The sequence below is a fragment of the Leptodactylus fuscus genome, chromosome 2 (genome assembly GCF_031893055.1).
Source record: "Leptodactylus fuscus isolate aLepFus1 chromosome 2, aLepFus1.hap2, whole genome shotgun sequence".
Classification (NCBI taxonomy): Eukaryota; Metazoa; Chordata; class Amphibia; order Anura; family Leptodactylidae; genus Leptodactylus; species Leptodactylus fuscus.
Genome location: NC_134266.1, coordinates 133,364,916 through 133,378,923, shown reverse-complemented (window position 1 = coordinate 133,378,923; position 14,008 = coordinate 133,364,916). Strand labels below are relative to the sequence as shown.

Below are 14,008 nucleotides of genomic sequence, written 5' to 3'. Positions count from 1 at the left end.
GCGGATCACGTGACCGCCGGGTCAGAGAGAGGCCCCATCATGGCACTCATTGAGCGCTGTATACACAGCGATCGAGAAGGCAGGGAAGGAAATAAACCTTCCCTGTCTTCTTTCTGGGAGCTCCGGCTGAAGTTACAGCCGGCTCCCAGTTTCAGCAGCTGCACGATCTCGTGCAATAGCTGTGTTCTGACAGGACGTACCGGCACGTCCTGTCAGAACAAGGCAATCACTATCCGGATGTATATAGTCTATGGGTGGTCCGGAAGTGGTTAAAAAAAAAAACAACATCCAATGGATCCCATTATAGTCATTGGGGTCTATTTATTCTGTATGTAACTGCTATTTTAGCGGTCCAACTGTCCTATGTGCTGGTCCTCCGATAGATCAGAATGACATACAGCCAATGCAAGTTGAACTGTGTGTATTTAACTGTGTTGCAGAGTTATGAGTTATGCACCGTGGCAATTTCTGTTGCCGATTGCTCACAGATTTGTTGCAGATTTTCCCCCATTGGCTTAAAAAAGAAAAGTAAAAATCCACCGTAAGAGCTGCGACAAATTACACAGTGTAATACCCAAGGGTTAACTGAGGCAAATTCACCAGTGGTTAACTCACAGTGATTTACGTTTCAACATAGTCGACAGGATTTAGACAAATCCCATCCACATGCTGCGTAAAAAAACCCTACAGCACAATGTGATTTACACTGCGGGTTTTAAACCCACATCATGTCAATTATTGCTGAGAGTTTTACATTTGGACATCATTTTCAATGAGAAGGTTTTTTACGTGTGCCCTTTGCCATTATATGCACCAAATCTGCTCAAAATCCATGACACAATTGAAAAATTGGTATAGATTTATGATGAAAATTTTTGTGTGATGTTACCATAATATAGAATTTACAAAAAACATTAATAGCTAATTAAAACTAAATAATAGTAATGGATAATTACATTATAAACATATAATAACATTATATTATCATCAAACAAGTTTAGCCATGTGTACTTTTATTTCCCAGAATTCTTACCTTCATAGGTAGAGCGGAAGCCTTGAGCACTGACTGCGTAGTCCGACACCAACCACAGAGTTAGGCGGTTCCCACTACTCACTATTGGAGCCGGAAGATGAAAACCTGTTAACCTACAAAATGAAAAAGACAAAGAATTAACATTAGAGCCGTGACCAGCAGAGAGAACTGTAAATTCTTTGATAGCATATAAACCAAATTTTATGGCATATTTCCCACCTGTCTTTTCAATTTTATTAATACTATAAACCATCATATAACCAGCTTGCTTATGGCATTATCCTTATTTTAGACTAAATACTTTCACATTATGTACATTATATTATGTGCACAGTTATAATAAGCGCACTCATATGGTAAATGAACTTTAAAGGGGAAGTGTTATTTATTATTATTATTATTATTATTATTATTATTATTATTATTATTATTATTATTATTATTATTATTATTTTGTGTGTCTGATCATATTTTTTTATCACTAATTGTAGTATTTCCTTTCCACAGAGATCAATACATATGTAGAAATATCTCCTAAAGCTAAAGTCATACTAATTCACCTTCTGTGCTATGCCTTTAAGGATGGGTTACTTACACAATATACAGTAATTGGCCATTTATAGTATCACAATGCTGTGGAAATGATCTGCCATTTAGAATACTAACTGTATAGTAGTTGTACTGTATCTCTACAATGTGAAACATTTCTTCTGAGCCTTTTAGGGTCTTTTTTTAGGTCTGGGTTTTTATAACTATTGTCAGCAAGAAAGGTTGTGCGTGTCACAACTTTGGTGGAGCTTAGATGGACCACATTATATATAAGTGGGTCTGTTGATCACTGTATCCATCATATAGGGTTGTCAATCTTAATTTTTTCTTTTTTGCTTGACAGCATATCCAAAAATCATGGGCTATCAATATTGCCAACTCATAATAAATGATAATGATTAATAAGTTATATGATATTATAGCTCAGAATACTGATATCAATTTATTGCCAGAATTTGCTATGAGCTGTAAAATGATAATAATTGCAATCTTATAAGGGTTGTCTGGGCTTATGTTTTTTTATGGACTATTCTTAGGATAGGCCACAAATATATGATTGGTATAGGGTCAACACCAGCCCCTGGAACGATCATCCAGCTTCCAGCACCCCTCCATTCTATAATATGGGTCCGGAAGTAGAAAGCTCGAAGTCTGAGCTGCAGTGAACATGTTGGTCCGTGGACCATATAAAAATAAGCCTAGACAACCCCTTTAATTCTGCCATTGCAGCATCATGGTTTCCATTATAACCCACGAGTCCACTAATTTGCGAACACAGTGACAATTTTGTGGATTCTACAACTCCCATTATAAAGGCCCAGTTATGATAGGTGTAATAAGTTGTTACAACTAATAGCATTCAACAGGTTTGGTACAAATCTGAGGGCAATGAACTGACCAAACACCAGTGAGAAGCAGCAAAGACTTAGGCCCTTGCAGACGACTGTGAGCGAGATCAGTGTGCTATCCTTGTGGTCCCTGATAGCACACTGACCCATTTATTTCTATGGGCACGTACCATGATTCTGCACCGCATCAGATAGAACATGTCCTATTCTGTTCAGTATTTGTGGAACGGGCTTGCCCATAGCTTCCTATGGGAGACTAAAATCCTAGGATGGAACACTGATATACTCAGTGTGCCATCAGTGTGCCGTCCATTTTTGCAGACAAGCTAGGGATACAATTAGATGGTGGATCCACAAACTAGGATCACACACTGAAGACACTACAGTCAAGGTCAAAAGTTTTGAGAATGATACCAATATTAATTTTTACAAAGTCTACTGCTTCAGTTTTTCTAATGGCAATTTGCATATACTCCAGAATGTTATAAAGAGTGATCAGCGTAACAGCAATTACTTGCAAAGTCAATATTTGCCTAGAAAATGAACTTTATCCCCCAAAACACATTTCAACATCATTGCAGCCCTGCCTTAAAAGGACCAGCTAACATTGTTTCAGTGATTGCTCCATTAACACAGGTGTGGGTGTTGATGAGGACAGGGCTGGAGATCAATCTGTCATGATTAAGTAAGAATGACACCACTGGACACTTTAAAAGGAGGCTGGTGCTTGGCATCATTGTTTCTCTTCTGTTAACCATGGTTATCTCTAAAGAAACACGTGCAGTCATCATTGCACTACACAAAAATGGCCTAACAGGGAAGAGTATCGCAGCTAGAAAGATTGCACCTCAGTCAACAATCTATCGCATCATCTAGAACTTCAAGGAGAGAGGTTCCATTGTTGGCAAAAAGGCTCCAGGGCACCCAAGAAAGACCAGAAAGCGCCAGGACCGTCTCTTAAAAGTTTTTCAGCTGCGGGATCGGGCTACCAGCAATGCAGAGCTTGCTGAGGAATGGCAGCAGGCAGATGTGAGTGCATCTGCATGCACTGTGAGGCGGAGACTCTTGGAGCAAGGCCTGGTCTCAAGGAGGGCAGCAAAGAAGCCACTTCTCTCCAGAAAAAAACATCAGGGACAGACTGATATTCTGCAAAAGGTACAGGGAGTGGACTGCTGAGGACTGGGGTAAAGTCATTTTCTCTGATGAATCCCCTTTTCGATTGTTTGGGACATCTGGAAAACAGCTTATTCGGAGAAGATGAGGTGAGCACTACCACCAGTCTTGTCTCATGCCAACTGTAAAGCATTCTGAAACCATTCATGTGTGGGGTTGCTTCTCAGCCAAGGGAATCGGCACTCTCACAGTCTTGCCTAAAAACACAGCCATGAATAAAGAATGGTACCAGAATGTCCTCCAAGATCAACTTCTCCCAACCGTCCAAGAGCAGTTTGCCGATCAACAATGCCTTTTCCAGCATGATGGAGCAACTTGTCATAAAGGAAAGGTAATAACTAAATGGCTCAGGGAACAAAACATAGAGATTTTGGGTCCATGGCCTGGAAACTCCCCAGATCTTAATCCCATTGAGAACTTGTGGTCAATCATCAAGAGACGGGTGGACAAACAAAAACCTACAAATTGTGACAAAATGCAAGCATTGATTGTGCAAGAATGGACTGCTATCAGTCAGGATTTGGTCCAGAAGTTGATTGAGAGCATGCCAGGGAGAATTGCAGAGGTCCTGAAGAAGAAGGGTCAACACTGCAAATATTGACTTGCTGCATTAACTCATTCTAACTGTCAATATAAGCTTTTGTTACTTATAATATGATTGCAATTGTATTTCTGTATGTGATAAAAACATCAGACAAACACACATAAAAACCAGAGGGCAGCAGATCATGTGAAAATATAATATTTGTGTCATTCTTAAAACTTTTGGCCAGGACTGTATGTCTGCAAAAACTGACTATAAATTACTAGTTTGCTGACCGCAAAATACACACAGTGGTCTGTAACCAGCCATAGCACCGGAGCAGCAGGTTATTCAGGAAATGAGTACCAAGTTTGTTTCTGTAACATCTTCTTTGCCTTTTTTTATGAAAATTGGACCAACCCTATGGAAATGATGCATACTTATGTGTTTCCATAGTTACAGACTAACAATGAGCCCCGCATAGTCTGGTTCTGCAGTCATGTCTTCTATCATCTATTGTCTAGCAGCGACAACAATCAAATTTTTCTATAGACTTTTCAAGACTACTGAAATGGTTGTACAATGTTTCTAAATACACATGCTTGCAAACTGTGGCAGAATTCTGGCACATCTTACAAAGCAAATCTCACCTACTGTGCCCATGAATAAAGAGGAGAGCCTGTTGTCATTTTAAGATGGTTATGACACATTTCCCCACAATGACAATGTCAAGGTCATACATGGCTGTGAACATACATTTCATGTATGCACAGTCTTACTATTTGGGAACAGCTTTCTCTACATATGCATTACCATTGTGATCTCCTACTATACATCAAAGGACAAGTAAGCTTGGTGCAGCAATGAAGGTCATACACTAGACTTACAGCTCCATTCACAATGAGTTACATTAGTGCTGATAAGGATCCTCCTGAGACTATAACTATAGTTAAAGAGAATCTTTATATTAGCTCACCCCTTCCAACGTAGAAGTTGGGGAGTCAGGTATATGTTGAAGACAAGATTTTGCGGATGTATTTTAACAGAATCTGTTAAATCTAATAATGGAGAACAGGCTACAGTAAAGGATTTGGTAATGGTAATCTTATTTATAAGCAAGCATGGCAGTACAGATCTGTCAAAGGTTCAGACAGAATAGCAGGCAAGCGACTTACTGCTCTTTGACAGCTGTGGTATAGTTAACCTGATGGTTCTAAGTCTTTTTTCAAACCACTAGGGCTGTAATGGCATTTCATCTGAACGCTGCTGTATCTGTTGCAGTGTAGAGGTGCTTTGTGGTTTTATTTTACAATGTTGTATTCACGGGGTTCAATGACTATACTTGAGATTATGGGTCCATCCAAAGTCATAAATACAGATGTATCCATCCTTATACTGGCTATGATTTGTTTGAAGGGATTCTATCACCTAGCCCTAGCATATTCATTTGCCAGCACCATGTTATAGAGCACACTACTGCGATAAACAACATACTTTTGTTATGCAGGTGACTTTGAAGTCTTGTAAATGAGACAATTGGTGAACTGGTGATGGGCCTTCAGTACTATGGAGCACTGCTCTTTCCACTCCAAACCCTGCCATCTCCTGCCTGCACCACCCCATGCATTGAGAGCTGATCTCCGCAAAAGGTCCATCCAAATCTACATGATTGATAAATATTACAAAGTGATGTTGTTTGTGACTGTAATGTGGTGACAGCAGTTGAATATGATTTGGGCATGCGGGCCCCTTTAAGGACATGCTAGTATATCCTTAAACTGGATGCCCCCACATGGACATATAAGATAGAGACTATACGACTTTGTGACAGTACATGGGAAAAGCTGCTCATATCATGACACAAATACTGTATATGGCAATTTCCCGCTAAGAGGAAAGGTAAGGAAGGACACATCTGTAGGAGTTTTAGAAGTTAGATTTGATAATGTGAAACTGTATCATCATCACTGCTGATTTATTAACATTCGGGAGATCTCTTCAATTTACTGTAATAAAATTTGGATTGTTTCTGTAAAATTTAATGTGTACTGCTTCAAAGGGGCAATTGCCTATAAAAAGCAAATCAAGGAGATCTGAAGGTCTCAGTCACACAGAGTGTCAAATCTAAAGTGCAAATGTATTCATCTCACGAAAAGAAAGATAATTGAAATTAAATTTTTCTCCCTACCTCCCCCGTCTAAAGAGTGAAAAGTATCATATTGTACTTTTGTATAGCATGTAGTAGATGTTTTCTGGCCACCATCCTGGCTGTTGTATATTATCTTTGCGAGCAGCAGAACAGTGTGGGAATCGGTATATGTATTACGCCTTTTTTAAGCTGAGATCACTTAACCTCACCAATAATTACAGAAAGGATTAGAAAGCAGGAGAAACAAATCCTTAGGGATGTGAAAGACTGTCTGAAATGGCTGTGATTGAATTATGTACAGCACGGTTAAAATCTGCATTCACAATCTGTCATCTGCAAGGCTTCTGTGATCCAAGGAGAGCTGGAAGTTTCTTGATATTGTTGTCTGACAGTGGCAGCTATCAATGTGACAGAGCTGGATAATGCATTGTAATGCTAATTCTTTTCCTTCAAGGTTCTGAAACTTGAAATCGCCAGAATGTTCTCATTTGAATGCATGTTGTGCATGCGCAGAGCAACTGCAGAGTATACTACAGAACTCATACATAGCCACATCAAGATGTCAGTGTGAATTATAGCTCTAGGTATAGCTTTTAGATTGTAAAAGCTTCTATCTCTTATGTACCGTATGCTGGTTGTTAGATGCTAAAATACCTTTCACTTGTCCTGTAACTATAACTTTGACATTCCTGGGCCCCAAAGCAAAATCTGTAACGGCCTCCCACCAAGCATGTGCCATTTATACTGAAATCGTGCACCCAAAACTGTATAATGCCCCCATATTGGCCTCCCCACAGAAGTTGTCATAAAAAGTAATACTTAATATATTCCCATCCCATAAAGCTAATAGAAGTAACCTCTGGCTTGTCCTATCTGCACGAAATCCTGCTGGACCTCAGGCATGCTTATGTATTCTTATGTGACAGAGGAGTTTGTGGGATCTTAAGGCATCATGATAATCTTTCAACTAACACAGGGGTAGGGAACGTACATATCTCAGGATATCACAAGTCACAAGGAAATGCAAGGCTAAGGCTCCTACTGATCAGGAAATCCCTGTGAATGGAGCGACTAGAACTGAATGGACCACATATCATGACCTACTGCCCCATTCATATGGAAACATTAGATCCCATTCTCGTGATCAATGGGGTCCCAGTGGTTGGACCCCAACCAATCAGAAGATTGTCTTTAAATCTTCAAGATACACCAAAAATGCTTTTCTCCTGCAGTGAAAAAAGGCATTGGGCGTGATAAAATTCAACATGTCCGCTTCTTCCATACCTTGCCTTCATCTGTCATGGAGGAATCATGAGACCTCATACCCACAAGATAGTGGTCTAGTCTAGACAAATTTGGTAGCTTTGGTTGACTTTTTCTTCTGCGTTTGGGTTACTAAAGTGTATGTCACACACTGGGCCAATAATCCTTTCTATTTGTATAAAGGGACTCATATTTGCCCCTGGGGATTGTAAACAAATTAGTATGAATGTTCCTTGAGGAAATACATCAGATTAACACATTTATGTGTTCCAAACCATTTCAGCTAAACAGGAAATACCTTAAGTTTGGACTGTTTGTGATCACTAGAGACTGGGAGAATTAGAGCAAGATAAAGCATAGACGAACCATGTACTATTACTCATGGAGCACAGTTGAGTTGTTTTCTTTAGGTGGCATTAAAGAGTCCTGAGTGAATGTTAGAAATTAGGAAATGTACTTCAGTTTTACAGTATCTGTAAATGAAGAATGTCCTTGAAACAACAGTTCAGTTTGTCCAGAAGAAGGGTGTGATAGCTGATATCAAAAATTAACATTCATTAAGGGTCATGTACATCCAAAAATCCAATTCCATTCCAAATCCATGCTTTATTAATGTGTAAAAAATTGCTACTTTAGAAAAAGTTCTTACTGAAAAACAAAGATGGTTTATTATACTTTTCTCCAACCCTATAAACGTGTGATCCTTTATATACGTCACCTGGAAATGCAACACCCAAGGTTCACACATTAACTGGAAAGCAGCAATGAAGAACAGATCATACATCCTTAAATGGGTATTGCTGTACCTCCTGGCCATTGCTAGCATTCCCTCTCTGCTTACTGCGCTGTTCTTTCTGGTCATGGGCACTGTTCTCTAGATCTTGCCTGTATTGTTGCCTTGCCCTTTATGAAACTCTAAACATTGCTGTCTGTTTCCAGCCAATCCAATGAACTGCTGGGCTATTTAAAGTGGTTGGTACTTGAGTCTAAACCATGACGTCTGTCTGACAACTGTGTGACTTTATACCAACTAGCCTCTTGCTTGGATTATTGTGAAAAGCCAATTCTACCATTTGGTACATAACCACCTATGCAGACTCTTGTGTCCCCATAGTTATAAACTACAAACAACCACCCTGCATGTAGCCTGTTCCTGTAGTAATGTGTCCTTTCCCTCTGCCTACTCATCTACTGAATGTAGGTTAGTATGAGAAAGAGATACATGAAAAATAGTAACACACAAGTGTAAGCTCCAACTACACATAGGGTAAGGTTGTGGTCTGTTACCCTGGAGACACCTAGGTCTGTATGGGTGCTGCATATCCAATTACTATGATCCTTTTTGACCAAGATTATTTGCTTACTTTTTTTAAAGTCACTTATGTGAATGAGCAATGTAATATGAAGGGAAAAACATAACTGAGCATAATGTATAAATACTTTTTTCCACAGTAACTGAGAATTGCATCAATTGCACATGCATGACAATGTCAATAAGTTCATATCAGCAAGGTATGAATGCAAGTATGTATAGTTACACTGTCATGACAGTCTTTTAGGCAAGTACAAAAGGAAGATGTGCAAACTTTGGTAGTACAATATTTTTTTAGTTGGACCATGTAACATGTGACGTGTTGCTCTTGTAAAATACTCATTTGCACTTGACAAATATGGAGAGGACCCGCTGAGTTACCATGACCTGGTTTTGAGTTACTCTATATTATAAAGCAGAATGGAAACTGCACACATCTGAAAAATATAGCTCTACTACATATCTCTATGCAGCTCAATGCTCAGTAATCACTTTATTCAGAACATTCTACCCATCTTCTAATGGATACTTGCAGCAAGGTAATACAAAGCACACATCATCTCAAGCTGGCTCAACAGACGTGTCAATGAGTTCAGTGTAATTCAATGTCCTGCACAGCCACTTGATCTGAATCCAATAGAGAACATTTGTGATGTGGTGGGACCAGAGGTGGACAGAATGAATGTGCAATCAATACATTTTAGCAACTATTCTGTCAACATGGAAGAGAAACCTAAGGGATAGCTTTCAGCATTTTCAGTCAATTTTAAGGAGAAAGAATCCCAGAGGTACTGTGTACTGTGTATCTGGGCTTCCCATATGAGGTCGCTGTCTTCCCAGTCACCGCTGCCCAGGTTTGAACATGTTACGTCCGTTCATTTGTGACTGTGGTGAGACATAAAATGGCTTCCCCACTTGCAATTTGCAAGAAAGAAGAGCAGAACATAGTGGATAGTTTTTTGTGTGTCTGTTGACAATAATTATTGGAGACTTCATGCACAGTAAGGGGGAGGTTTTTGTCACCATAAAGTGTGTATGAATAGATATAGAAGTTCAAGGAAGGTTGCCCAAGTGTCAACCATGCAAAGGGATGCATGAAGACAAAAGTGAATGTGCACATGAACTTATTTTGTTGGATAGATGACGTCAGTCAATTACGTGGCAAAGAAAAACTACAAGGATGAAAATTCATTTCTGATGAAGAGGTTAAGACAGCAGTGCATTTGTGGCTTGCAGCTCAGGCTAAAACATTTTTTTAGTGAGGGTATACACAATATCACCACAGTCAACCAATCACAGACATGATCATTTTTGAGTTGCACTGTGATTAGCTGTGCTATATCTCAGGTCTACAGACTACCAAAAATGTAATTAATATGTAATTAATAACTCCTTTACTACAGCAGGGATGTTACTATTAATCCCTGTACTAATCTAAACCAGCAGGGATGTTACCATTAATTCCTGTATTACTGTAAACCAGCAGGGATGTTACCATTAATCCCTGTACTATTGTAAACCAGCAGGGATGTTACCATTAATCCCTGGACTAATCTAAACCAGCAGGGATGTTACCATTAATCCCTGTACTATTCTAAACCAGCTAGGATGTTAGTATTAATCCTTGCACTACTGTAAACCAACAGAGATGTTACCATTAATCCCTGTACTACTTTAAACCAGCAGGGAAGTTACCATTAACCCCTGTACTACTAGAATAGTAGCAGGGAAGTTACCCTTAATCCATGTAGTACTCTGAACCAGCAGGGATGTTACCATTAATCCCTGTATTACTCTAAATCAGCAGAAATGTTACCATTAATCCATGTATTACTCTAAACCAGCAGAGATGTTACCATTAATCCCTGTACTACTCTAAACTACCAGAGATATTATCATTAATCCATGTACTACTCTAAACTACCAGAGATGTTACCATTAATCCCTGTACTACTCTAAATCAGCAGGAATGTTACCATTAATCTCTGTACTAGTGTAAACCAGCAGAGATATTACCATTAATCCCTGTACTAATCTAAACCAGCAGAGATGTCACCATTAATCCCTTTAAATATCACTTAGGGAGTAAATATTAAAATGTAACTTTTATTAAGTCCGTTTAAAATTGATTCATAAAAATGAGTAGTCCAAAAAACAAAGTGTAAGGGAGCGTTCACACTACCGTCGGTGTCCGACTGGTAGTGTCCGCTCCTAGTGTCCGCTTAAAATCTGTCACGGACATTAGGAGCGGACACTAGCTGTGTCCGTGACACCTGTCATTCATTTCAATGGGCATCGGGTGCGTTCTTTTGCACTCCGTGCCCGTCCTTCCCTGTCCGCAAGTGAAGATGTCCGACTTCTCAAGCGGACAGAAGAACCCTGCATGCAGGGTTTTTCTGTCCGCTTGAGAAGTCAGACATCTTCACTTGCGGACAGGGAAGGACGGGCACGGAGTGCAAAAGAACACACCCGATGCCCATTGAAATGAATGACAGGTGTCACGGACACAGCTAGTGTCCGCTCCTAATGTCCGTGATAGATTTTGAGCGGACACTAGGAGCGGACACTACCTGTCGGACACCGACGGTAGTGTGAACACCCCTTAAGAGGACAGAACAATTACTGATATGTCTGTGGTATTATATATTTACCACTCTATTTTTGCGGCTATTTCAGTCCTACAGACACTCTAATGTGCTACTAAGGGAGTTTTAAACAGGAGCATATAGCACACATAATCGGGAGCCTACAGTCCCTTTAGGCTGTTGAGGCTAGGTAGGCTAGGAGTATGGACATATTATAAATAGAGATGAGCGAACACTAAAATGTTCGAGGTTCGAAATTCGATTCGAACAGCCGCTCAATGTTCGTGTGTTCGAACGGGTTTCGAACCCCATTATAGTCTATGGGGAACAGATACTCGTTAAGGGGGAAACCCAAATCCGTGTCTGGAGGGTCACCAAGTCCACTATGACACCCCAGGAAATGATGCCAACACCTCTGGAATGACACTGGGACAGCAGGGGAAGCATGTCTGGGGGCATCTAACACACCAAAGACCCTCTATTACCCCAACATCACAGCCTAACAACTACACACTTTACACACTCAATACCACCTCTCTGACAGTAGGAAAACACCTTGAAACATGTGTATTTGGCACTTGCAGTGAGGAGAGCTTGTCACCAGCAGTGAATTTGGCCCTTGTAGTAAGTTGAGGTTGGCACCAACATTTGTTTTGAAAATCAGGGTGGATTGAGCCTCTAACCAGCAGAGTTTGGGCAAATTCATGGTGGAGGGAGCCTCTAAACACCCCAGTTTGGGCAAATTCATGGTGGAGGGAGCCTCTAAAAACCCCAGTTTGGACCAATTCATGGTGGAGGGAGCCTCTAACCAGCCCAGTTTGGGCAAATTCATGGTGGAGGGAGCCTCTAAAAAACCCAGTTTGGACCAATTCATGGTGGAGGGAGCCTCTAACCAGCCCAGTTTGGGCAAATTCATGGTGGAGGGAGCCTCTAACCAGCCCAGTTTGGACCAATTAATGGTGGAGGGAGCCTCTAACCAGCCCAGTTTGGACCAATTAATGGTGGAGGGAGTCTCTAACCAGCCCAGTTTGGACCAATTCATGGTGGAGGGAGCCTCTAAACAGCCCAGTTTGGGCAAATTCATGGTGGAGGGAGCCTCTAAAAAACCCAGTTTGGACCAATTCATGGTGGAGGGAGCCTCTAACCAGCCCAGTTTGGACCAATTAATGGTGGAGGGAGCCTCTAACCAGCCCAGTTTGGACCAATTCATGGTGGAGGGAGCCTCTAAACAGCCAAGTTTTGGGAAATTCATGGTGGAGGGAGCCTCTAACCAGCCCAGTTTGGACCAATTCATGGTGGAGGGAGCCTCTAAACAGCCAAGTTTTGGGAAATTCATGGTGGAGGGAGCCTCTAACCAGCCCAGTTTGGACCAATTCATGGTGGAGGGAGCCTCTAAAAAACCCAGTTTGGACCAATTCATGGTGGAGGGAGCCTCTAAACAGCCCAGTTTGGGCAAATTCATGGTGGAGGGAGCCTCTAACCAGCCCAGTTTGGACCAATTAATGGTGGAGGGAGCCTCTAAACAGCCCAGTTTGGGCAAATTCATGGTGGAGGGAGCCTCTAACCAGCCCAGTTTGGACCAATTCATGGTGGAGGGAGCCTCTAACCAGCCCAGTTTGGACCAATTAATGGTGGAGGGAGCCTCTAAAAAACCCAGTTTGGACCAATTCATGGTGGAGGGAGCCTCTAAACAGCCCAGTTTGGGCAAATTCATGGTGGAGGGAGCCTCTAACCAGCCCAGTTTGGACCGATTAATGGTGGAGGGAGCCTCTAAACAGCCCAGTTTGGGCAAATTCATGGTGGAGGGAGCCTCTAACCAGCCCAGTTTGGACCAATTAATGGTGGAGGGAGCCTCTAACCAGCCCAGTTTGGACCAATTAATGGTGGAGGGAGCCTCTAACCAGCCCAGTTTGGACCAATTCATGGTGGAGGGAGCCTCTAAACAGCCCAGTTTGGGCAAATTCATGGTGGAGGGAGCCTCTAAAAAACCCAGTTTGGACCAATTCATGGTGGAGGGAGCCTCTAACCAGCCCAGTTTGGACCAATTAATGGTGGAGGGAGCCTCTAACCAGCCCAGTTTGGACCAATTAATGGTGGAGGGAGCCTCTAACCAGCCCAGTTTGGACCAATTCATGGTGGAGGGAGCCTCTAAACAGCCCAGTTTGGGCAAATTCATGGTGGAGGGAGCCTCTAAAAAACCCAGTTTGGACCAATTCATGGTGGAGGGAGCCTCTAACCAGCCCAGTTTGGACCAATTAATGGTGGAGGGAGCCTCTAACCAGCCCAGTTTGGACCAATTCATGGTGGAGGGAGCCTCTAAACAGCCAAGTTTTGGGAAATTCATGGTGGAGGGAGCTTCTAACCAGCCCAGTTTGGACCAATTCATGGTGGAGGGAGCCTCTAAACAGCCAAGTTTTGGGAAATTCATGGTGGAGGGAGCCTCTAACCAGCCCAGTTTGGACCAATTCATGGTGGAGGGAGCCTCTAAAAAACCCAGTTTGGACCAATTTATGGTGGAGGGAGCCTCTAAAAAACCCAGTTTGGACCAATTCATGGTGGAGGGAGCCTCTAAA

At 41.5% G+C, this 14,008-nt stretch overlaps 1 protein-coding gene across 2 annotated transcripts in view; it reads right to left on the bottom strand.

Moving 5' to 3' along the window:
* The window catches only part of CSMD2 (CUB and Sushi multiple domains 2), an 801,202-nt gene that overhangs the window by 595,442 nt on the left and 191,752 nt on the right, over nt 1-14,008 (bottom strand). For both annotated transcript variants that reach the window (XM_075264669.1, XM_075264670.1), the window contains exon 3: nt 1,034-1,146. In XM_075264669.1, the coding sequence (XP_075120770.1) occupies nt 1,034-1,146 (113 nt within the window). The remainder of the gene's footprint in view (nt 1-1,033; nt 1,147-14,008) is intronic.